General features: G+C 53.6%; 2 protein-coding genes across 4 annotated transcripts; one reads left to right on the plus strand and one right to left on the minus strand.

Moving 5' to 3' along the window:
• Positions 1–1,447: 1,447 nt before the first annotated feature.
• Positions 1,448–18,310, minus strand: LOC144933036 (beta-crystallin B1-like). Of its 3 annotated transcripts, XM_078857496.1 has the most exons (8): positions 17,366–18,309; positions 15,174–15,223; positions 13,740–13,792; positions 9,176–9,248; positions 8,666–8,784; positions 5,098–5,230; positions 3,019–3,161; positions 1,448–2,093 (listed from the first exon to the last, which is right to left on the minus strand). In XM_078857496.1, exons 4-8 carry the CDS (start codon positions 9,245–9,247, stop codon positions 1,925–1,927), a joined length of 636 nt encoding a protein of 211 aa, XP_078713622.1. In that variant the 5' UTR covers position 9,248; positions 13,740–13,792; positions 15,174–15,223; positions 17,366–18,309; the 3' UTR covers positions 1,448–1,924. The 3 variants fall into 3 exon arrangements, with proteins under 3 accessions (XP_078713622.1, XP_078713621.1, XP_078713620.1); XM_078857495.1 differs by lacking the exon at positions 13,740–13,792 and having other exon boundaries at positions 17,366–18,310; XM_078857494.1 differs by lacking the exons at positions 13,740–13,792; positions 17,366–18,309 and adding an exon at positions 16,279–16,516.
• LOC144933037 (beta-crystallin A3-like) lies at positions 17,152–22,074 on the plus strand. Its single transcript, XM_078857497.1, has 2 exons — positions 17,152–17,339; positions 20,247–22,074. Exons 1-2 carry the CDS (start codon positions 17,215–17,217, stop codon positions 20,392–20,394), a joined length of 273 nt encoding a protein of 90 aa, XP_078713623.1. The 5' UTR covers positions 17,152–17,214; the 3' UTR covers positions 20,395–22,074.
• The last annotated feature ends 1,722 nt before the right edge of the window (positions 22,075–23,796 follow it).

Raw genomic sequence — 23,796 nt, forward strand, 5'->3', positions numbered from 1 at the left:
CGCCCTAACCGCTGCGCCACCGCTCCCCACACACTCCCACACGCGCGCGCACACACACTCACACGCGCGCGCTCACGATGCGTGAGATTCGAGAGGCATTGTTGATGCCTCTCGACTGCTTCAAGGTGCAAGCGGCTGTCGGTGAAATCGTGCACGAAAAAAACAGCCCGTGGGCACACGTGCTGTTAACCCCCACCGCGAGCAAAGACAAAGATCCCCCCCCCCGTCTAGCCTGCAACAGACTGTTGGGGCAAGTGCTGTTAGCGAGCACCTATACAGGCCGGCATGGTACACGAGGGCTTGGGTGGCAGCACTACGCCCCTGCCGTCTTTGTCTCCCTAGTGGCGATGATTTTACACACCGCAACAGGTTACTCATTTGAGGCTGAGTCGACTTAGGAGAGGCCCAGAAACGGTTCAGATATTCGTCACTGGTGTTGGCCGTGAGCGGGAATTGAACTCGGGTCGCCGGGTTCGTAGCGCAGCGCGCTAACCGCTACACCACCGCTCCACATTGGTGTGTGTGTATATACAAAGACAAAGATCCCCCCGAGTATAACCTTAACAGACTGTTGGGGAAAGTGCTGTCAGCGAGCACCTTTGAAGGCCGGCACGGCACACGAGGGGGTGCGTGGGCCAGCAACACGCCCGGCCGCCTTTGTCTCTCTAGTGGCGATGTTTACACACCGCACCAAGTACTAATTTGAGGCTGAGCCGACCTTAACACACACACACGTACCACACGCCACACACTACACACACCACACAATGTCATTTCGCAGAGGGCTTTCACGTTGCCTCCATAACGACAACAACAATAGCCTCTGACAATGGCGCGGGTGAAACGTCGGCTGCGATATTCGGTCAACGGATATCAATTTGTGTATCTGCCCTAGTGGCGATGTTTACACACTGCACCAGGTACTCATTTTAGGCTGAGTCGACCTAGGGGAGGCCCAGGACCGGTTCTGATAACCGTCATTGTTGTTGGCCGTGAGCGGGAATCGAACTCGGGTCGCCGGGTTCGTAGCGCAGCGCGCTAACCGCTGCACCACCGCTCCCCACACACACACGCGCACAGACAAAAATCCCCCATATAGCCTTTAACAGACTGTTGGGGAAAGTGCTGTTAGCGAGTAGCGGGCACGGCACACGAGGGGGGGGGGGGGTGGCCAGCGCCACGCCCGGCCGCCTTTGCCTCCCTAGTGGCGATGATTTTACACACCGCACCAGGTACTCATTTTAGGCTGAGTCTACCTAAGGGGAGACCCAGGACCGGTGCAGATATTGGCCATTGGCGTCGGCTTTAGCGGGAGTCGAACCCGGGTCGCCGGGTTCGTAGCGCAACGCGCGCAGCCACCTCCGTCTTGCCGTTCACAGCACACTCACTCGTCACACCCTCCCCGCTCCGATCGAATGAAGACACCGACACGAAGCGATTCAATGAATAAAGTAGTTTTTGATTTATTGAATGAATAGTACAGCCAGCAGACCCACCCTCCAGTCAGAGAAGGTTGTGGATAGTCGGGGTCGGGGGGGGGGTTAAGGACCCATGAGGCTAGAGATGATCGGAGAGGGCCCTGGAAAAAAAGAATCAAGTGTTGAGGTATGAGGGCCCACACGGTTCAGGGAGAACCATCTCAGAGGTGGCAGGGTCGCGAAGAGCAGAGAAAGCCCCTCCACCCCCCCCCACCCCCCCGCCCTTGAGGAAGAGATGCAAGAAGAGAGGACAGAGTAACCACGTGGCTCTGGATGATTCATTGCACTTGGGTGCAATTTTGCACGTCTCCACGTGGACTCACGAGGTCAAGATCGGGGTGGGGGGGGGGTGTGGAGGGTGGATCGGACTGGGCGGTCTGCGAGGTGTTAGGGGAGCTGGGGTCGTAGTCGTGTTCGTCGTGGTCGTCACGCCCGCGGCGGCGCCGTCACTTGGAGAAGGTGAAGCGGCTCCGGGGATGCCACTGCTGGTCGCGCACGCGGCGCACCGATTGGATCTGCGGCTGCTGCGCGCCCCACTCGTTGAAGTGGCGGAAATCGCAGCGCTCGAAGACGAACTGGTAGCCACGGTAACCGGGGTACTGGTAACCCACCCACCTGGAGGCGACCACGAGCCCGGCGAGAGAGAGATGGTGGTGGGAGAGGTGGGAGGGAGAGATGATGATGATGACGATGGGAGGGAGAGAGAGAGAGAGATGATGATGATGGTGGTGGGAGAGATGGGAGGGAGGGAGAAAGAGATGATGATGATGATGGTCGGAGAGATGGGAGAGAGATGATGACGATGGGAAAGATGGGAGGGAGGGAGAGATGATGATGATGATAATCGGAGAGATTGGAAGGAGGGAGATGATGAAGATGATGGGAGAGATGGGAGGGAGGGGACGGGAAGGTTGGTGGAAGACGACAATGGCGGGGAGGGGAGGGGGAAATGGGTGAGGAGGGAGGTGTGGGGGGAGAGGGAGGGAAGATGAAAGAGAAGGGAGGAAGGGGGGGGGATGGAAGACAATGGACGGGAGGGGGAGGGAGTAAGGGAGCAATAACGAAAGACAATGGGAGGGTGGAGTGAGAAGGGAGGGAAATGAGGTGGGGAGGGGGGTAGAGATTGAAGGAGGAAGGGGAGGGGATCAGAGGAACAGATATTAGACAACTGAAAATCTCTGCACAGACAGGTAATGCTGCAATGTGCAGGGATGCATTGCATTTAAGTGCGGAGCAGGCGTGAGGAGGCCCTCATCCAGCAGTGGATTTGCAAAGGGTTGTTACACTCCGAAGGTATAGACACACAGACGCGTGTGTGTGTGGACGGGACAATTATCTGAACCGGTCCTGGGCCCCACCTAGGTCGACTCAGCCTCAAATGAGCACCTGGTGCGGTGTGTAGTAAACATCGCCACTGGGGAGAAACAAAGGCGGCCGGGCGTGGTGCTAGCCACTCCACTCGTGTGTGGTGCCGGCCTTCATAGGCGCTCGCTAACAGCACACGGTGGGATCTTTGTTTGCTGCAGGTGGAGGTACTCACGTCCCGCCGGCCACCTTGATGCTGGCCACGCGGTCCTGGAAGCCGTAGGCCCAGAGGCTGGGGACGTCATTCTCCGTGATCTCCATCTTGCGGCCCGTGAAGTCGGGATTCTCGAACAGCGAGATCTTGTGGTCTTGGTTTTCCTGCGAGGGTCGTGGAATAGTGGGAGCAGATGTGGTGGTGGTGGTGGTGGAGGAGGATGATGATTGAGGAGGAGGAGGGGAGGAGAGGAATGGAGAGATGGAGAGATGGTGGGAGCAGATGTGGTGGTGGAGGAGGATGATGATGGCGGAGGAGGAGGGGAGGAGAGGGATGGAGAGATGGAGAGATGGTGGGAGCAGATGTGGTGGAGTAGGAGGAGGAGGATGATGATGGAGGAGGAGGGGAGGAGAGGGATGGAGAGATGGAGAGATGGTGGGAGCAGATGTGGTGGAGTAGGAGGAGGAGGATGATGATGGAGGAGGAGGGGAGGAGAGGGATGGAGACATGGTAGGAGCAGATGTGGCGGTGGGTCCGCGTGTGTGGAAGTCGGGGTGGAGGAGAATGATGATGGAGCGATGGAGGGATGGAGTAGGAGCGAGATGGAGGGGTGGAAACAATAGAAACGAGACGGGGAGAACGAGACGGGGAGAGGGAATCAATTGCGGGGGGTGGTGGCGGGGGAAGAGGGGCGTATTGATTACTATCCCAGGAGGAATTTCACTCTATCCATAATCGACTGATTCATCGATTGTTTGTTTAACCTCGATTGTTTCGCCTCGTGGCCCAGGGAATCGAACTTATCTTTTTAAAAAATATTCTGGCGCCCACCGAACGCTTGAACTCTGGCGCGTAATTGCCACGTTTCAATGTAAACGCTGTCTGGACGTAGCGAAGAGACACATACATATTTACTGATCCTGACCCCAACCCATCCCTCTACTCGCTCCGCGCAGCAGCAGAAACCCACGCGTGCGCGTGCGCGGGTGTGTCACCGCCACGCTGTGTCACAACAAAGACAAAGATCCCCCGCATAGCCTTAACGGACTGTTGGGGCAAGTGCTGTTAGCGAGTAGCACCCGATGAAGGCCGGCACGGCACACGCCGCTAGGGAGACAAAGGCGGCCGGGCGTGGTGTTAACCCACCCACCCCCTCGTGTGCACGTGACGGCCTTCATAGGTGCTCGCTGTCAAAGCTTTTTTGTGGGGGTCTTCGCCTCTCGGGGCGCGAGAGTAAAGTGGCAGCGGATGACATTTTAACCGGCAAGGGTTGGTGGTTCACATCGAGACTACCGCCCCCGCCCCCCCTCCCCCGGCGGGCTACCGCGGTTAAAGGCGGGCGGGGCGGTACAGCAAGTAAGTTTGTGCACCCAATTGTATTCCAGTTCGTGTACCGATGATATTGTGCATTTGTGACTGTTCCAGAGAGCACTGCGCGAGAACAGCCGTGAATATGAAAACATGTTTAGACATATAATTTATATAAATATTGACGTCCATTGTCGAGGCTGCAATGAAAGAAACCCGTAACATTTAAATCGCCGAATATCCATCTTTGCGCAGTCATCGGTGACCGTTCAGAGACAAGCATCAGCTCGCTGCACTTCCGAAACAGCGCCTTCAAGCACGGCTGGCGTTTGACACATCCATTATAATAATAATAATAACAACAACAATATCGTCAATAATAATCATCTACATTGGTGAGGCGTGTTTCATCCGTAGATCCAGTCGCGATACGAACGTGGGTGTGCCTTGCGCCCCCCCCCCCCCCGGTAACCAAAGCTACAAGTTGAGGCCCCTCTTGACAACCGCAATAAAAGTTGTTTTCAACAACAACAACAGTATAAAAGATCAACAACAACAACAACAAGACGCATGTAACGATGTGATCAAGGCAAGAGGAGCCGCGAAATGCAATGGCCTCTAGGTGCGACCTTGCGACACAAATCACAGCATTGGGCGCCCCGCCTGACCAATTACCGCACCCCCTGAGCTGATAATGTAGCTACTACGCCACTGAACCCCGTTCATGGGACCACCTCCCCCGTTATGAACCCCCAATTCCCCCCCAGGGGAAGGGATAGCAGGGGACGTTACCATTTTGAGGGGTCGGAAAGACATCAGGCGGTCGCTGCGGTAGCTGTTGGACCACGAGTCCCACCGTGGGAACTCGCCCTTCTCCAGCACGAACATCTCCCCGCGGCAGCTCTGCTGCTCGTAGGCGACCCATCTGCACGCGCGGCGGAAGAAATCCGTGGAAGCGTCGCCAAAGACAAAGATTACTCCCCCCGCGCACCCCACCCACGTTATAGCTTTGACAGACGCGTGGCGCGAGTGGTGTTAGCGAGTAGTGCCAACACTGCACACGAGGGGGTGATGGTGTGGCCAGAACCACGCCCTGCCATTTGAGGCTGAGTCAACCTAGGGGAGGCCCAGGACCAGTTCAGAGAATCGTCACTGGGTGTTGGTGACCGTGAGCGGGGATAGAACTCGGGTCCGCCTGGTTCGTAGCGCAGCGCAACGCTGAGCGCAACACCGCCGCTCCTCATCTGTAACAGAAGCACAAGCGGCGGCTAAAACAAAAAGACATATTACAAATGGACGAATTGATCAAAAGAAACCCGCGGAAGTCGCGCGACATCCGCGGATCTCCTTAGCCGGGCACAAGTGTCGCGAGACGAGGCTCGGGAGTGGCCTTGCATATAGACAAGACGCAAGCAGATTTCGATTTTAAGTTTCGTGACTGCAGGGATTCATCTTCTTGGTTCTTTCGGTAAAGTCACGTAGAAGGGAAATAATAAAATAATAAAAATAAAACAATAAAATAATTATCACGACGTTTCGACCACAACGCAAGCAGCCGTCCTCACCTGAGGACGGCTGCTTGCGTTGTGGCCGAAACGGACGGCTGTTTGCGTTGTAGCCGAAACGTCGTGAGAATTATTTTATTATGTTTTATTTTTATTATTTTATTATTTCCCTTCTACGTGATGACTTTACCGAAAGAACCAAGAAGAAGACGCAAGCAGACTGCCTCTCTCGCCCCCCCATCCATCCCATTCAGCACCGCAGACAGCGACCCCCACGCAGATTTAGTGGCTCGGAACGGCGGCGATTGTCCTCCCAACGTCGCGTTCGCCAGATCATTCACAGGCCGCGCGCGTGGCAAGCGGGCCCGGGTTTCCGGAGAAAAATAATGCGCCACGATTTACGAGGCGCTGCCGTGGCGGATTTGCGGGCGATAAAATAATAACACTGAAGGCGCGATAAATACCAGGAATACTACTCACAATAATACTACGAGTTCGTAACAGCAATTTACACTAAGGATACGTAATTAGAATTCTCTAATCTGCCGGGGAAATAAAAGACTGTGTTTTCAGAAGGGTTCCTGCTACATTGGGATGTTTGGTTACTTCAATCAATGAAGAAAATGCTAAACAAGCAAATTAGTTAATTGATAGTTTAGTGTATTATTTAATTAACGAGAGTTTGGGATCAGATTTCGCAGGACCCGGATTACAGGGATGAATCTACGCCACGCGTTCTATTAACGTCCTTGCATTGATTTCATCTTAATATTGCTACGATTTTAAATCATCTAAATTGTTCCAACAAACTATTTCGTGCTGCTGCGACTGCGTTGGCAGTGATGGCTCCACCATACTTATAACAAATAATAACAGCAACACTCCAAACGTTCGTCAATAATAATACTACTGTGGCCTTAATATACGTAAATATATGATAGGCGACGTTTCAAGCAACGGCCCTTCGTCACAGCACACGAAGAGAGAGGGGGCCAGAGAGAGTGGTCGGGCGCAGTGGCGTTCTCAAACATAATTGTGAATCACTATTTTACATTATCCTCCCAGGCTCTTCGTGCTGGACACTCAGGTGACGATCGTCGATTTAATTACAGACACAGAGAGCGGTCCTCAGACTCACTTTTAAAGTATGTCTTCTTTTTCTTAACTGTCCCCAGCACACACAGCGTTACGCGCGCGTGCGTGTGTGTAGATACCCTATAACAAGTGTGTGGACGATGTTTACATTTGCTGCAGAGCGGCATCATATATTCATTATTATGGTCGCGAAAGCCTACGTGTTAAACCGGCATTATATATATTGAAAAAAATACATATATATGTTTAAAGAGAGCCGCTATATAATTCTTATTTTCGTGGCCGGTAAATTATTGTCCGCCTGTCTGTCTGTGGATCTCTCCGCTCGACACTCTTGAAACATTTTTTGGGCCACATGTTTTGCTGCTGCTGCTGTTGTTGTTCGCAACACCCCTGAAACCAATCGCAGCCAATTTTCACGGCACAACTTCGCCATTCTGCGTCAATCGCGGCACAAAATTGGCAATTTAATACCCTGGAAAAGGTCGCTGCTATGCATTTGTTTGCTCACGCACACGAGAATGTATGTCTATCCATCTCCGTGTTACATTTAGGCTGCGTTCCCTGCGGCCCGCGCGTTAACTCCAAAAGCAACAGCCGAGGCTCACTCAATGCACTGGCACGCCGCCTTGTTAGTCCATCATCACCGCCAACACTACAAGGCGGGCAGGGCTGTAATGGTGGGGAAGGGTGGGGGGGGTAGAGAGAGAGAGAGAGTGCACGCGGTGGTCACTGAACCGAAAGCAAAACGCGTTTAGTGTTGGGTCCAGGCAGCGTTCGCCTCACCACATAAAAGAGCTCGCTGCAGAAATAGCCGTGAGCTCATATCAGAGGGTTTATTACTGCCGGGGCTCTGGCCGTCCATTATCTTACGCGATATTAAGTTGCGTCGCTCAATAAAACCTTGAAATTGTGGGTTTTTTTCTTTCTCTCTCTGTCGCATCTGACGTCACGCAAGCCACACAAAGACCACACCGCTGCCCGGATGGGGTAGGGAGGAAGGGGGGCTGGGGTTGGGGGTGGAGATCTCGCTCAGCGAATATTGACAGGGGTTCCAGGGACGCCGAGAGGTGCCGGGCAGAGACGAAGGGAGATTCCTAGAGGCGGCGAGATCCCAAAGGAACGCAGAGGCACGCGGCGAGATGGAGCGACCAAAAGACGTGGAGATTCCCATGGACACGGATAACACAAGCGCCGCACGGAGACACCGAGATGAATCAAGGAGAGAGAAAGAGACACACACACAGAGCCACGGGGGGACACGAAAAGAGAGACACCCCGAGTGATAGAGCAAGACACGTAAAGACACTGTGAGACAGAGATCCCGCGAACCCCCAAGTCAACTCCAAGACAAGCCCTCTTCCCTCCCCCCTCCCCCCCAGAGAGACGCAGAGAGACCCCCATAGATCCCCCCCCCGCCACTCTGGTGAGACCCCGAAAGACTCCCTCCCCACTCTCCCCAGGCATGCAATAGACCCCAAGAAACCCACCACCCATCCCCCCCCGCTACCCCTCTACCCCCGAGACAACTCCGATGGAGCCCGCGTGATGAGACCCCCTCCCCACCACGCGTGTGTGTGTGTGTCTGTGTGTGTCTATGTGTCTGTGTGTGTCTGTGTGTGTGTCTGTGTCTATGTGTGTGTCTGTGTATGTCTGTGTGTGTGTGTCTGCGTGTGTGTCTGTGTGTGTCTGTGTCTGGGTATGTCTGTGTGTGTGTCTGTGTCTGTGTGTGTGTGCGTGTGTCTGTGTGTGTGTCTCACGGGCCGGTGTCCACACGGATGGAGCCCACGCGCTCGAAGCCGCGCTCGCACACGTTCTTGCACTCGGTGGTGAACTCGAGGCGTCGGCCCTGGAAGTTCTCCAGCTCGAAGATGACCAGCTGCTCGCGGGGCCACGGGGTGGGGGGGGGGGCAGTGACCGGGGGTGCAGAGCTCGTCAGCGAGGATGACGATGGTGGTAGCGGTGATGGTAGATGTATAGGGCTCATCATGATGATGGTGTTGATTATGGTAGCTGTATAGGGCTCGTGATTATGATGATGATGGTAGCTGTATAGTGCTCGTGATCATGATGATGGTGGCTGTACAAGGTTCATGATGATGGTAGCTGTATATAGGGCTCGTGATGATGATGATGATGGTAGGTTTGTCGGGTTCGTGATGCTGATGTTAGATGTATCGCGTTCATGATGACGATGCGAATGCGCCGGAGATGACGATCACCGCGGTGCATCATCTAGCAGTGGATAGACCACGGCGCGAGCTGCGTACCTTGAATCCACCGGTGGTTGGGTGGCTCCCTTCATGAGCAGTGCCCTGGGGTTGAGTCGCCTTCTGAGCCATCCTGTGGGGAAGGGCCGTTGCCCGAAACGTCGCCGATTACATACTCGCTTTCCTTCCGAGTATCCCCAGGGGGTGCGTGCACGCCAGGCTAAGAACCACCGATCTATAATATTTTAGAGTCCATACAGATGGCTATAAACATCCGAGACACTAAACTTTCGAACCTTGAATCTCGCCAGAATTAACGCTTTCGAGGTACCTTATTTCACTCAGAGGGTTAAGGGTCAAAGACAAAGAACCCCCGTACAGCCTTGACGGACTGTTGGGGCAAGCGCTGTTAGCGAGCACCTATTAAGGCCGGGACGGCACACGATGCTTGCGGTGTGGCCAGCACCACGTCCAGCCGTCGTTGTGACATGCCCAGTGCCGATTATTTACACGTCGCACCAAACACTCATTTTTAACTCCGAGTCGACCTAGGGGAGGCCCAGGACCGATACGCAGCGGTGCGCGAACCACTGCGCCACGCGAGTTCCCATAAAACTCTACCCATCCCATCCCCGCCACCACCAACAACAACAAAAACAACAAAAGTTCCAGTCGAAATCCGCCATCGGTCTTCGACTCGGCTTGGCGTGGTGGGGTAGAGGTGGGGGAGGGGGGGGGGTTCCTCGCTGGGACAGGAGGAGACATCTGCACGCACAACGAGTTGTGCGTGCGTTCGATCGACTCACTCCATTGGTAAGCGACGAGAGGCGGTTTGAGTCACAAGTCGGGATGTCGGCGTTGGTGGCTTCTGGTGGAGGAGAGGCGGTGGTTTTATACTCGCATGTAGATCCCCATCATCAGCGAATTCCCCGACCTCTCACCCACCCACCCCCCTCCCTCCCCCCACTTCGTGATGAACCAAAAACGAGCGGCCAGTCTCCTCCCCTCGGCGTGGCGCTGAGTCGGTGTGAATCGCCTAATCCCGTGGCGTGATGATGATGGTGATGATGCTGATCATTTCTCTCGCTTGACTCGCGGCGAATGGAAACGCGTAGTTTGGGAATACAAGAGAGAGAGATGATGATGATCAGACACAGAGACAGAGAGAGAGGAGGGGGGGGGAGGGGCAAAAAAATATAGAACACAAAAAAGCTGTAACAAGTGAACGAACTTAATGTAGTGACCAGCTCTTTTCGTGCTGTGTCAGTGCTGTTTGTGGTGGTTTGTGATGTCGTTGTATTCCGTGAGCGCGCTGACACGGCGGTCGTCGAGTTGGGCTGGTGGGCAGATTCACGAATTGATCTCCGTTGACCGAATATCGCAGCCGACGTTTCACCCGCGCCATTGTCAGAGGCTATTGTTGTTGTCGTTATGGAGGCAACGTGAAAGCCCTCTGCGAAATGACATTGTGTGGTGTGTGTAGTGTGTGGCGCGTGTGTGTGTCTGTGTGTGTTAAGGTCGACTCAGCCTCAAATGAGTACCTGGTGCGGTGTGTAAACATCGCCACTAGGGAGACAAAGGCGGTCGGGCGTGGTGTTGGCCACCCACCCCCTCGTGTACCGTTCCGGCCTTCATAGGTGCTCGCTAACAGCACTTGCCCCTATAGTCTGTTAAGGCTACACGGGGAGATCTTTGTCTTTGTGATGTCGCCAACACGTTGAATCGTCTACGGTGATGGTCATCACACAATCTCGTGGTGTCCGTGGCCCTGGCCTATAGGAGTGTGGCGTCGCAATAACGCGGGGGGCTTTAGGGGGGGCCGGTGGTGGTGGTGGGGGGGGGGGGGTGCAGCCCAAGGCCTGAGACATTGAGCCCCCCCCCCCATTCCACCACTCTCTGCTGCCCTCTGCTCCCCAATAAAACATTGGACTTGGTAGTGGATCAAGCGCAATCCCTCAATGCGTAGCCAGTAATGCTGTGGCCATATATAAAAAAAACTGCGACGTTTCGGGCAATGTCCCTTATTCATCGCATCTATATATATCAATGTGCACAATATAAAGGGTGCTTAAAAAACACGTGAGCACTTATATGGGGACGATCGATTTAAATTGACAAAGAACGGATGACACTGCACTTTAACGTGATAACAAATGTGATGTTAATAGCTTCAAAAACTTGTTCGCCATCATTGTCAACGCGTGCCTGGAATCTTCTCCAGGTGGTCTCCAGAGCCCGGAGGCTGGACATCTCCTGTGGTGTTGTTGCAAATTCTCAGAAGTGTTAACTAATTGTTTGAAGCACCCTGTATAATATTATCATATATTTTTTTACTTTTCACGCCACACACATGCGCACACGCAGAGTCACTGACGAACCGATGTAACCCTCGGCGACTAAAATCGTGGAGTGTCTGCATAGGGCAAGAGTGGTGGTTGTGATGGTGGTAGTGGTGAAATATTCAGCTGTAAGCACACAAAGCCCCCCCCCCACCAGAAAAAACTATAACAGCCCCCCCGCCACCCCCCTAAACCCCAATCCGGACCAGGTCACGAAGATGCTCGTTCTGAGACAAAGATCCCCCGTATAGCCTCAAGAGACGGCTGGAGCAAGTGGTGTTAGCGAGCGGCGAGCACCTTTTCAAGGCCGGCACGACACACGTGGGGGTGGTGTGGCCGGAACCACGCCGGGCCGGACGCCTTCGAGAAGGTGATGAGGGTGATGATGATGACAATTGTTTAGTGGACTGCATTACCCAGGAAAGTGTCACCGAGTCTCATGACTCATATTCAGGAAGGTCCTGCCACGTTTTTCGCAGTAGCACGTGGGCGGGTTATGGTTGCGGTTCTAATCACCCCAATTTGCGTAATTCATAATGATAATTGATACATTTAAGAATAATCAGCATCGCTTACCGTTTATTATTATTATTATAATGATCATGATAATGATGACACGCTCGATTGAAGAATCAATGCCTTCGCCGATTAACATCTTGAGCCCGGGGCGGGTAGTTGCATAATCCACTGCTGGATAAGGGACTCGTGTGGCCCATTTGGCCATACTTCACCACGCTGGTCACTGCGGATCCGTGAAGGCAGTGGATAATGTAGGCGGGTGAATATTACGATGCTATACGTGTGTTGAACTTCTTTCGCACCGTACGTAGCCCACCGTGCTCATCAGCGGTGCTGCCCACCACCTGCGCTGTCCAGGCTCAACTCTGCTTAGCTTACGACAGTTGGTGGGAAGGCCGCTAATCTTAGATGGTTGGCCAAGGCGCCTGGATGATGGATATGAAGCCTGTGAATGATAACGACGTCTGATACTCATTCGCAAACCACTGCTTGACCATGACCTCATCGCACCGTGTCTAATTATGGGGGTTTGTTTGGCCATACGGTTGTGAGCCGTGAGCGGGAATCGAACTCCAGCGGCTGGCTTCATGGCGGAGTGCGCTAACCACTATGCCACCACCCCACCCTCCAATGATTATTGCGATAGTAAAATAATCGATGGTGGTTGATGGTGCCTTTAGCAGTTGACACGGCGATACATGAATGACCACCCCTCGATGATTCTATACGGTATATACCATAGATTTGCGTTGATGCTCGACGCAGTCGATGTAAGAATAATGATTGGTGATGTCGCTACCCGTGGAAACTGTGGTCGCGTTTCACAGTACACTGCCCCCGCCCCCCCTAAAAACTAAAAAAACACCCCCTAACCCTGGAGGGCCCGCGTGCACCAAGGGAATATCACGACCTGATGAGCAAGCGATTTGCTTTGTTCATCCGCTCGCAGAGCGTGCTCATGCAGCCATTCACTCGCTCATCCCCCCAAATACCCTTTAGCCCCCAGTCCAGCGCCCAGGTATGTGCTTGGGCAAACATTCTAACTGCGCATGAGAGCATCCGGCCCACCATCCACCCATCCACTCATCCACCCATCCATTCATTCACCCTCGCACTCATCCATTTACTCACCCATCCACTCACCCACTCACTCCCCCACCCATCCACTCACTCACTCATCCACCCATCCACTCACCCATCTATCCATTCACCCACTCACTCATCCACCCATTCACTAACCCACCCATTTACTCACCCACCTATCCACTCACCCACTCACTCACCCACCCATCCACTCACCCACTCACTCACCCACCCATCCACTCACCCACTCACTCACCCACCCATCCACTCACCCACCCATCCACTCACCCACCCATCCACTCACTCACCCACCGATCCACTCACCCACTCACTAACCCACCCATCTTCTCACCCACCCATCCACTCACCCACTCACCCCATCCTCCAACCTTCTGATCCACCTACACGGCCGTCCCTCCCACCAACACATCACCACAACATTGCCCCTATTGGACATCAGCCGCCCGAGTCAACAACCACCACCACCACCACCATCACCACCGCCACCACCACTCAACACAATTCCCTCTCAGCACCCCCTCCCGCCCCCACCCTCCCCCCCCTGCCGACACCTCCTCCAAATCGAGCCCGCAGTCCCTCCCACCCCCAGCCCAGTCCACGTATAAATGACAGGGCCCGCTGTGGCTGGACTACGACACTTGGTGATTTCGTGTGGTGAGTACCGTGGGGTTCGCAGTCATTCATCAGCCCGCCGTTCGCAACGAGCGGTGGTGGGCTGCGTGTGGACACACACAGAGAGAGAGGGAGAGAAGTTTAATTCTCTCCACCAGTTGCCAAGGCAACGCTAATTGGCCTCATGACTAATGGACTTTCTCAGCACCACGTGCTGCATGGAATAGAACAGACGCCCCTGCGTGACTGGTGGAGTGTGGGGAAGGATGTGGGGGGTCCTTTCAATTGGTTAGTGGTGGGAGGGGGGGTTCTCTGGGAGATGGAGGTTGGTGGATCGTGCAGAGATCACGGCGAGATCGGGACGCCGCTTCGTAGCGCTGTCGCCCTAAAACGTGGGAAAGAAGCAGAGACTGAAGGCTGCGGTCAGCAACGCCGTTTGGATCGCCGATCCGGACAAATCGGATTTTAAACATGCTACCTCCTCGGGTTCCCTGGGGTTTTTCTCCCGGTAGATGTATTTATTTGAGGATGGGGGCGAGCGGTGGAGAGGGATTACTTAACACCCCGCTGGGATTTAAGGTGGTGGTGGAAAGGGGTGGCAGTACAGCAAGTGGGTTAATGCACCCATCTGTGCAGAACGTTGAGTGTTGCTCTCCCCCCCCCCACCCCCACCTCGTGGCTCTGACTCTGGGTATCCAATCGTACCCGGGGCACGAGTCGGTCGAACGCTCAGTCGAGGTTTTGATGGTTAAAGTTCGGGGGCGAATATTACCGATGCAGTCATAATGTACAGACCACGGCTACATCCACTGCTGGATGAAGGTCTCTCTGCGCCCCCCCCTCCCCCCGCCGCCCCACCGCGCCGTGTAGTTCGTGCGAGTTTGTTTGACCATACTTCACCACGCTGGTCAGTGCGGGTTGGTGAAATGTGGCGAGCCCAGAAGGCGGTTCAGGTGTCACTCGCCACCGATGTGACCCGCTGCTTCGGGAATTGGGACTCAACGTCGCTAACCACAATGCCACCGCTCCACCACCGATGATGACGGTGATAGTGATAACAATAGCAATGATTAAGTGATGGAACACACGGTGGCCGCGTGTCCGACGGCGCACCTTCCGCGGATTTCTAATCGGAAGTTTCCAAAGACAAAGATCCCCCCCCGTATAGCCTTAACAGACTGTTGGGGCAAGTGCTGTTAGCAGCAGCCATGAAGGCCGACACGGCACACGAGGGGGTGGGTGGCCAGCACCACGCCCAGCCGCCTTTGTCTCCCTAGTGGCGATGTTTACACGCCGCACCAGGTACTCATTTGAGGCCGAGTCGACTTAGGGGAGGCCCAGAACCGGTTCAGATAATAGCCACTGGTGTTGGTGGCCGTGAGCGGGAATCGAACTCGGGTCTCCGGGTTCGTAGCGCAGCGGAGCGCTTCCGCGGATTTCTAATCGGAAGTTACCTTCCCCGACTGGCACAGGTGTGCGCTCACCGGTTGACTGAAGACATGGAAAAGATGGACACTGCTGGTTTCTCCGGCTTCTGGAAGGTAGGAGAGACAAACAGAGAGAGACAGAGGGACAGAGTCAGACAATGTAACAGGGAGACAGGCAGAGGGACTGATTGATAGACAGAAAGACAGACGGACAAGAAAAAACAGAGAGCTAGACAGACTGAGACACAGAGTCATGTAGGCAGACAGACAGACAGAGAGACAGATATACAGACAGATAGATAGACAGATAGACAGATAGACAGACAGAGAGACAGACAGAGAGACAGACAGAGAGACAGACAGACAGACGGATAGACAGACAGACACGACCTCTATGGCCAGATAAGCCAAGTTTTCGAGAGAGACCTGCGAGTACTTACACAGAGACGCACAGACTCGCATATAAACCCATAGACTCATAGACTTACAGATATATATCCGTGGATATCTGTAAGTCCCACAGAGAGAGCCACGGATAGAACGATAGACTTAGACATACAATTGATGGACTTACATGGAGGCATATATGGGGCGCCACGGTGGTGAGATGTTAACTACCTCGCCTGGTACACAGGAGGTCGTGGGTTTGATCCCGACCCTGACGCCTGCTGATTTTTGGCGTTTCCGCGTCTCTCTCTCTTCATCAACATCACGGTGGCTATGAGATGTTAACTACCTCGCCTGGTGTACAGGTCGTTGGTTTGATTCCGACCCTGACGCCTGCAGTGTATTTGGAGTTTGCGTGTCTCTCTCTCTCATCATCATCATCACGGTGGCTATGAGATGTTCGACTGTGCTGTGAGTGTTCTGTGAGTGAGCTGTGAGTGAGCAGTGAGTGAGCGGTGAGCGAGCGTTGAGTGAGCTGTGAGTGTTCTGTGAGCGAGCGGTGAGTGAGCTGTGAGTGTTCTGTGAGGGAGCGGTGAGTGAGCTGTGAGTGTTCTGTGAGCGAGCGTTGAGTGAGCTGTGAGTGTTCTGTGAGCGAGCGGTGAGTGAGCTGTGAGTGTTCTGTGAGGGAGCGGTGAGTGAGCGGTGGGCCTGTCCGCGTGTCGCAGATCACGGTGTGGGACCAGGAGGGCCTCCAGGGCAAGAAGCAGGAGTTCACCTCGGGCTGCCACAACGTCTTCGAGAGCGGCATCGAGAGCGTGCGCTCCATGCGCGTGGAGAGCGGCGCGTGAGGACATCATCATCATCGTCGTCATCGCCATCATCATCGCCATCATCGTCGTCGTCATCATTGTCGCCATCGCCATCATCATCATCACCATCGTCATCATCGTCATCGTCATCGCCGCCATCATCATGGTCACCATCTTCATCATCGTCATCATCAGCATCATCATCAGCATTGTCATATTCATCATCCTTGTCGTCAACATCGTCATCATCATGACAATATCAATGACGATCCTGTCGACGAGGACGATAATTTTGAAGATGACGATGTCGACAAAAATGATGATCATGACTATAGCGTCGAAGGCAACTATGACGATGATCTCAACTATGATGACAGCGATGAATGACGATGACGACGACGGCGTATGCAGACCAAGTTGACGACGAAGTTGACCCAATGTGACGACGGTGGTGGCGCGACTCGCAGGTGGGTGGGGTACGAGCACAGCGGCTACCAGGGCCAGCAGTTCATCCTCGAGAAGGGCGACTACCCCCGCTGGGACGCGTGGAGCGGAAACATCGCCTACCACACCGAGAGGCTCATGTCCTTCCGACCCATCCAGTGTGCCGTGAGTCCTCCACGCGTCTCTCCCTCCATCTCCACGCGTCTCTCCCTCCATCTCTACGCGTCTCTCCCTCCTCGTCCCTCCTCCGTTTACCTCCTCCTGCTCCCTGCGTCTCCATTCTCCTCCACGCGTCTTCACCCTGCTCATCGCCTCTCCCTGCATCTCCCTCCTCGTTGTGTCCTATCTCACTCCTCCTACCCGTGTCACATTCTCCTCCACGTGTGTCTCACTCGCTCCTCCTCCTCTTCCTCCTCCTCCTCCCCCCGCCGCTCACACAGAACCACCAGGAGTCCAAGATGTCAATCTTCGAGCGAGAGAACTTCCTGGGCCGGACGTGCGACCTATGCGATGACTTCCCGGCTCTGCAGTCAATGGGCTGGTGCAACAGCGAGGTCGGCTCCATGAAAGTTCAGAGCGGAGCGTAAGTTCACCTCCCCCCCCACCCACCTGCTACACGCCCACACCGTCTTCGCCAATCCACTACTGGATGGACGTTTGACACCGGCGGCTGGGGTCGTCCGTCGGTCCGCCGCGGCCGTCCCAAGCGCCTTGAGTCGAGGCTCCGGCATCTGTCTCGACCTGAGGCGTCGTGTCTCTGGGTGTTGTTTAGCTCCAACTTGTAAAGCGCCGACTCCTCCGCACAGCACAGCACAGCGCTGTGGTGTGGTGCATTCGCTTGCTCACGAAGGGAGAAGGAGAGAGAGAGAACGACTCAGAGGCGAGTGGGGAAGGCAGCGGCGGCAGCAATGCCGGTGAGCCGGCGCTCGCAACAGCTGTCCGAGCTCTGCGCTCCTCTGCAGATCAAGATGTTTTCAGCCACACAATGGGAAGAAACCGTAGCACCCGGACAAAACCTACCACGCGTGCGAGGGGGCAACGCTCTATCCCATACAGAAGGAACAGGTCGATGGGTTCATCCGCACTTCGCCGTACGTACCCGCCTTCTGCTGGTTAGCCAGGGAATGACGCCTTCTCGATGCCCACGGGGAGTGGATCCACCAATCCCAGGCGTGACGTCAGCGCGACGCACAGACGCGGCTCGAGGCTGTCGGATGCGGGGGAGGTCATCGCACGGACGCGCACGGTGACGTCACGGGCGCCAGCCAGCCAGCAAAACTTGTATTTGTTCCAATAATAGTCTGATAATGAAATAGTAATTTATGGGGGGGGGGGGGGGGTTTGTTGTTCACTTACAGCCATCGCTCAAATACAAATTAAGCCACTGCCCGCTGCACGTCATCATCACCGCGGCCGTTGTCCATCAGCGCCATCACCGATAAAGGCTGCGCGAACATCATCCCTGTCACCACCACCACCACCGCGCCCCCATCATCTCTCCTCTCTCTCCATCGCCACATGAACCCAAGAGCTACCGTGACCCCCCCACCCACCTCTCCCCCTCTGTTAACCCTCCCCCCACCACCACCACCACCGCCACCACCACCACCACCACCGCGCCCCCATCATCTCTCCTCTCTCTCCATCGCCACATGAACCCAGGAGCTACCGTGACACACACCCCCCCACCACCCACCTCTCCCCCTCTGTTAACCCTCCCCCCACCACCACCACCCAAGTGATTAATTCACACCCCCCCCCCCCACCACCATCACGATGAGGGTTTTTTTTTTTGAGACTGAAACCGACTCTTGGCCCTCGATAGCTTCAGGGATCATTAAACAAGAACACGAGTTCGGGGGGGGGGGGGGGGGGGGTGAGAGAGGAGGAGGGGGGGGGGCAGTGGGGGGCGAGGTGGGGGGGGGGAGTCGGAGTGGTCACTATAAGTTATGAGGCTATTATTCTCTCGGTGTGTGTCTGTGTCTCTGTCTGTATGCGTCTGGGTGCGTGTCTCTGTGTCTATAACTCTGGTCTGTCTGTCTGTATGCGTCTGTGTATGTCTGTGTGTTCATAACTCTCTGTGTCTGTCCGTATAAGTATGTGTGTGTCTCTGTGTGTCTGTGCCTCTGTCTCTGTATCTACGTCTCTGTCTCTCTGTATTTCTCTAGCTCTCAGTCTCTCTCCCTCTCTCATTCTGCCTCGAACCCCATTCCCTCCGTCTGTCTGTTCTCTTTCCCTCTGCACACATATATCTGTCTCTTTATATATCTTTCTCTGTCTCTCTCAATCAGTGTGTGTCTCTAGATCCTCTCTCTGCGTCTCTCTCTCTGCCTGTCAACGTGTGCGCGTGTATTTCTCTCTCCACACCATGCCACCAACTACAATCCCTCACTCATTGCCTCTTCCTCTCCCCTCCCATCTCCCCTCCCATCTACCACCTCCTTTGCGGGTCCACATCTGGTGCATTCAAGGCGCCTCTCAACTGATTCCCTTACCCGGGGAAGTCCCCGCTCGCTCGCCCGCTCGCTCCCTCCCTCCCTCTCTCTCTCCCTCGTCTACATTCCTTCTCATTTACCCCGCGCGCACAAGAAATAACTTAACAAATCGAAACCTACATCATGGGACCTCCTTTGCCAGTACCAAAATATGAGAATAGGTTTTCCCCTTTTTATCTGGCAACAAAACAGCTGCGTAAAGATGTTAAGACGCCAAACTGAAACCTTTTACAAGGAATCATGTCTGCCTTAACCACAATACTTGTGGTCAGAATGCAAACCAAAAACGCCCTCTGATAATAAATGCATTGTCTTTTAAACTGATTGGTCCACACCAGAGACATATTTCTTTTGATCCTCGTCTCAAAGCTGTGTTTGACCAGAGGACGCCAAAAGGCGTCGTTTGTCTAAAAAAAAGCTGTCTCTGGTGTGGACCAATCAGATTCAAAGCCAATGTATATATTAGCAGAGGACGTTTTTTGTTTGCATTCTGACCACAAGTGTTGTGGTTAATGCAGACATGATTCCTTGCAAAAGGTTTCAGTTTGGTGGTTTAACATCTTTAATCGAAACCTCACGAATATTCTGAAATGACATTCCCGGCTCGAGATGCGACCGTGATCAAGCTCGTCATCTCGTCCTTGATCATCTCCCAAAGTCTTCAGCATTTTTTTTGCCGGAGAGACGCGTGCTAGTTTGTGTTCTACACCTGTTCGTCGAATTATAATAGGACCACAGGCTACAACAATAATGATGTAGGATTATTATGAACAGGCGTGCCTTGTCCTCTCGCGTTAGCACCTTACGCAGATAAGCCCTCACTCCAAGGCCGGTCTAGCAGCTTGCTGCAACAGATAACGCGTGACACATTAAACCGCTGAACACGAAATAATGATGATCGTGACATGAATGTAACCCCCTCTCCTCTCTTCCTCCACCCTCCCTTCCCACTGCAATAACCACGCCCCTCCCACCCACCCCCACCCACCCCCCAGATGGGTTTGCTACCAGTACCCAGGCTACCGCGGGTACCAGTACATCATGGAGTGCGACCGCCACACGGGGGAGTATCGTCACTACCGCGAGTTCGGGTCGCACGCTCAAACCAGCCAGGTGCAGTCGATCCGCAGAGTGCAGCAGTGAACGGAGCACGTTGCGATGCCCTGTTGCGACACCGGCGGCAACAGCAGCAGCAGCAGGGAGTGAAGAAGCTGTCTTCTTGAATCTGCCAGACGCCGCCAGCATCGTCACCATCACCGTGCTTCGTCGGAGTCGTCGTAGGGATAAGCACGTGCGCGAGTGCAGCAGCGAGTCGCAGTGCAGTCGCACCGCAGTTAACACCGTGACGAGGACGACGAACGATGTTGATGTTGATGATGATGGAAATGATGTTGACGACGATTGCGATGGTGCCAAAATAAAATAAAAAAACACGAGAAATTGAACACGCGCGTTGGGAGTTTTGAAGTGGTGGTGATGATGTTGATGATGGTGATGATGGTGATGATGGTGATGATGGTGATGATGGTGATGATGATGTACGTATGCGTGTTGAACGTAGTCAACCGCGCTAATCAGAGCTGCGGGGGAAGGACAACAAACCAACACACACAAAAGCCGTTCTAAAGAAATGAGTTTTGCATGCAGATGATGATTTAAAAGCGCATAGCTCCAGTTGCTTCCTAATATCGGAAGGAAGAGCGTTCCAGACGGCCGCAGAAGCGCATCTGAAAGCGCGCGGATGTGGTGATCGTCTTCGTTCGATGGCTGAGCAGCCAAAAGTCGCTGCGAATATCACCGGAGTTGATGGTTTATGCTTTTTGACGAGATCAGATAGGTATCGTGGTTCATGATGATGATCATCATCAACTGACTTAACACATCCATCCAACAGCAGCATCATTATTAATTTTTAATTTATTCTATCCGTCCGTCATCATCAACATCATCATCCAACAGCACCGTTGTTATCAAAATAAACAATCACTATATAAGTAATGAAATCAAGAAGCAGACGCCTCCTCCTTCATGAATCTATCGCTCCCCATTAAAACAATTGGAATCAAGTTAGACACATCGCATCAGCCACACGGACCTTGGTACGAGTGGACAATTTCACTCATCATCATCACGATCATCACATGGTTCAACACAAGGAAACGTCTGGACCAGTGTCGACTTTCAATGTCTCATCAGCAGCGTCGGCCTCGCTTTGCCAGCTGTTTATAGACGAGGAGGCCGACTGTCTGCCGAATTATTCTGCTGCCTAACGCTGAGAGGCTCTTATGTGCTCTGCAAAACAAGTAATTATGCGTACCTACTAAGACCCACATCTATCAGAGGTGGGGGGGGGGGGTGGTTTCCTTGCCGATAAACATTCGGGCTGCTCGCCAGCAGTGCTTCAAGCAAAGCCCGACTCTGTGGATGAAACACTGAATGATGAAACCCGTCCAGAGTCCTGCTTCTACGAAACCATCGCTGCGGGAATGATGCTCTCCCAAAGGGCCCACGTGTGACTGGATGGGACGTGGGAAAAAATACTCTTATTGTATACATATACACGTGCGAAAGCGGGGAAATTATCTGCGTATTTAATTATGAATATTTATCATTTATCGAATCCACAATCATGAGCCATGTGTTACGTCCATTGACAACGATCCCCCCCGTATAGCCTCAACAGACTGTCGGGGTGCTGTGTGCCGCGAGCAGATGATCACCACCACCACGAGTAGATGATCACTACCACCACCACCACCACCACGAGTAGATGATCACCACCACCACGAGTAGATGATCACTACCACCACCACCACGAGTAGATGATCACCACCACCACGAGTAGATGATCACTACCACCACCACCACCACCACGAGTAGATGATCACCACCACCACGAGTAGATGATCACTACCACCACCACCACGAGTAGATGATCACCACCACCACGAGTAGATGATCACCACCACCACGAGTAGATGATCACTACCACCACCACCACGAGTAGATGATCACCACCACCACGAGTAGATGATCACCACTACCACCACGAGCAGATGATCACTACCACCACCACGAGTAGATGATCACTACCACCACGAGCAGATTACCACTACCACCACGAGCAGATGATCAATACCACCACCACCATCACCACCACCACCATCACCACCACCACGAGTAGATGATCACCACCACCACGAGTAGATGATCACCACTACCACCACGAGCAGATGATCACTACCACCACCACCATCACCACCACCAACATCACCACCACCACGAGTAGATGATCACCACCACCACGAGTAGATGATCACCACCACCACCACTAGTAGATGATCACCGCCACCACGAGTAGATGATCACTACCACTACGAGTAGATGATCACCACCACCACCACTAGTAGATGATCACCACCACCACCACTAGATTATCACTACCACCACGAGTAGATGATCACCACCACCACCAGTAGATGATCACTACCACCACGAGTAGATGATCACCACCACCACCACGAGTAGATGATCACCACCACCACCACGAGTAGATGATCACTACCACCACGAGTAGATGATCACTACCACCACGAGTAGATGATCACTACCACCACCACTAGTAGATGATCACCACCACCACGAGTAGATGATCACTACCACCACCACTAGTAGATGATCACTACCACCACGAGTAGATGATCACTACCACCACGAGTAGATGATCACTACCACCACCACTAGTAGATGATCACCACCACCACGAGTAGATGATCACTACCACCACCACTAGTAGATGATCACCACCACCACGAGTAGATGATCACTACCACCACGAGTAGATGATCACCACCACCACCACTAGTAGATGATCACCACCACCACGAGTAGATGATCACTACCACCACGAGTAGATGATCACTACCACCACGAGCAGATGATCACCACCACCACCACTAGTAGATGATCACCACCACCACGAGTAGATGATCACTACCACCACGAGTAGATGATCACTACCACCACGAGCAGATGATCACCACCACCACCACTAGTAGATGATCACTACCACCACGAGTAGATAATCACTACCACCACGAGCAGATGATCACCACCACCACCACTAGTAGATGATCACCACCACCACGAGTAGATGATCACTACCACCACCACTAGTAGATGATCACCACCACCACGAGTAGATGATCACTACCACCACCACTAGTAGATGATCACCACCACCACGAGTAGATGATCACTACCACCACGAGTAGATGATCACCACCACCACCACTAGTAGATGATCACCACCACCACGAGTAGATGATCACTACCACCACGAGTAGATGATCACTACCACCACGAGCAGATGATCACCACCACCACCACTAGTAGATGATCACCACCACCACGAGTAGATGATCACTACCACCACGAGTAGATGATCACTACCACCACGAGTAGATGATCACTACCACCACGAGGAGGTGATCACCACCACCACGAGTAGATGATCACCACCACCACTAGTAGATGATCACCACC

Source organism: Lampetra fluviatilis, chromosome 6 (genome assembly GCF_964198595.1).
Source record: "Lampetra fluviatilis chromosome 6, kcLamFluv1.1, whole genome shotgun sequence".
Lineage (NCBI taxonomy): Eukaryota > Metazoa > Chordata > Hyperoartia > Petromyzontiformes > Petromyzontidae > Lampetra > Lampetra fluviatilis.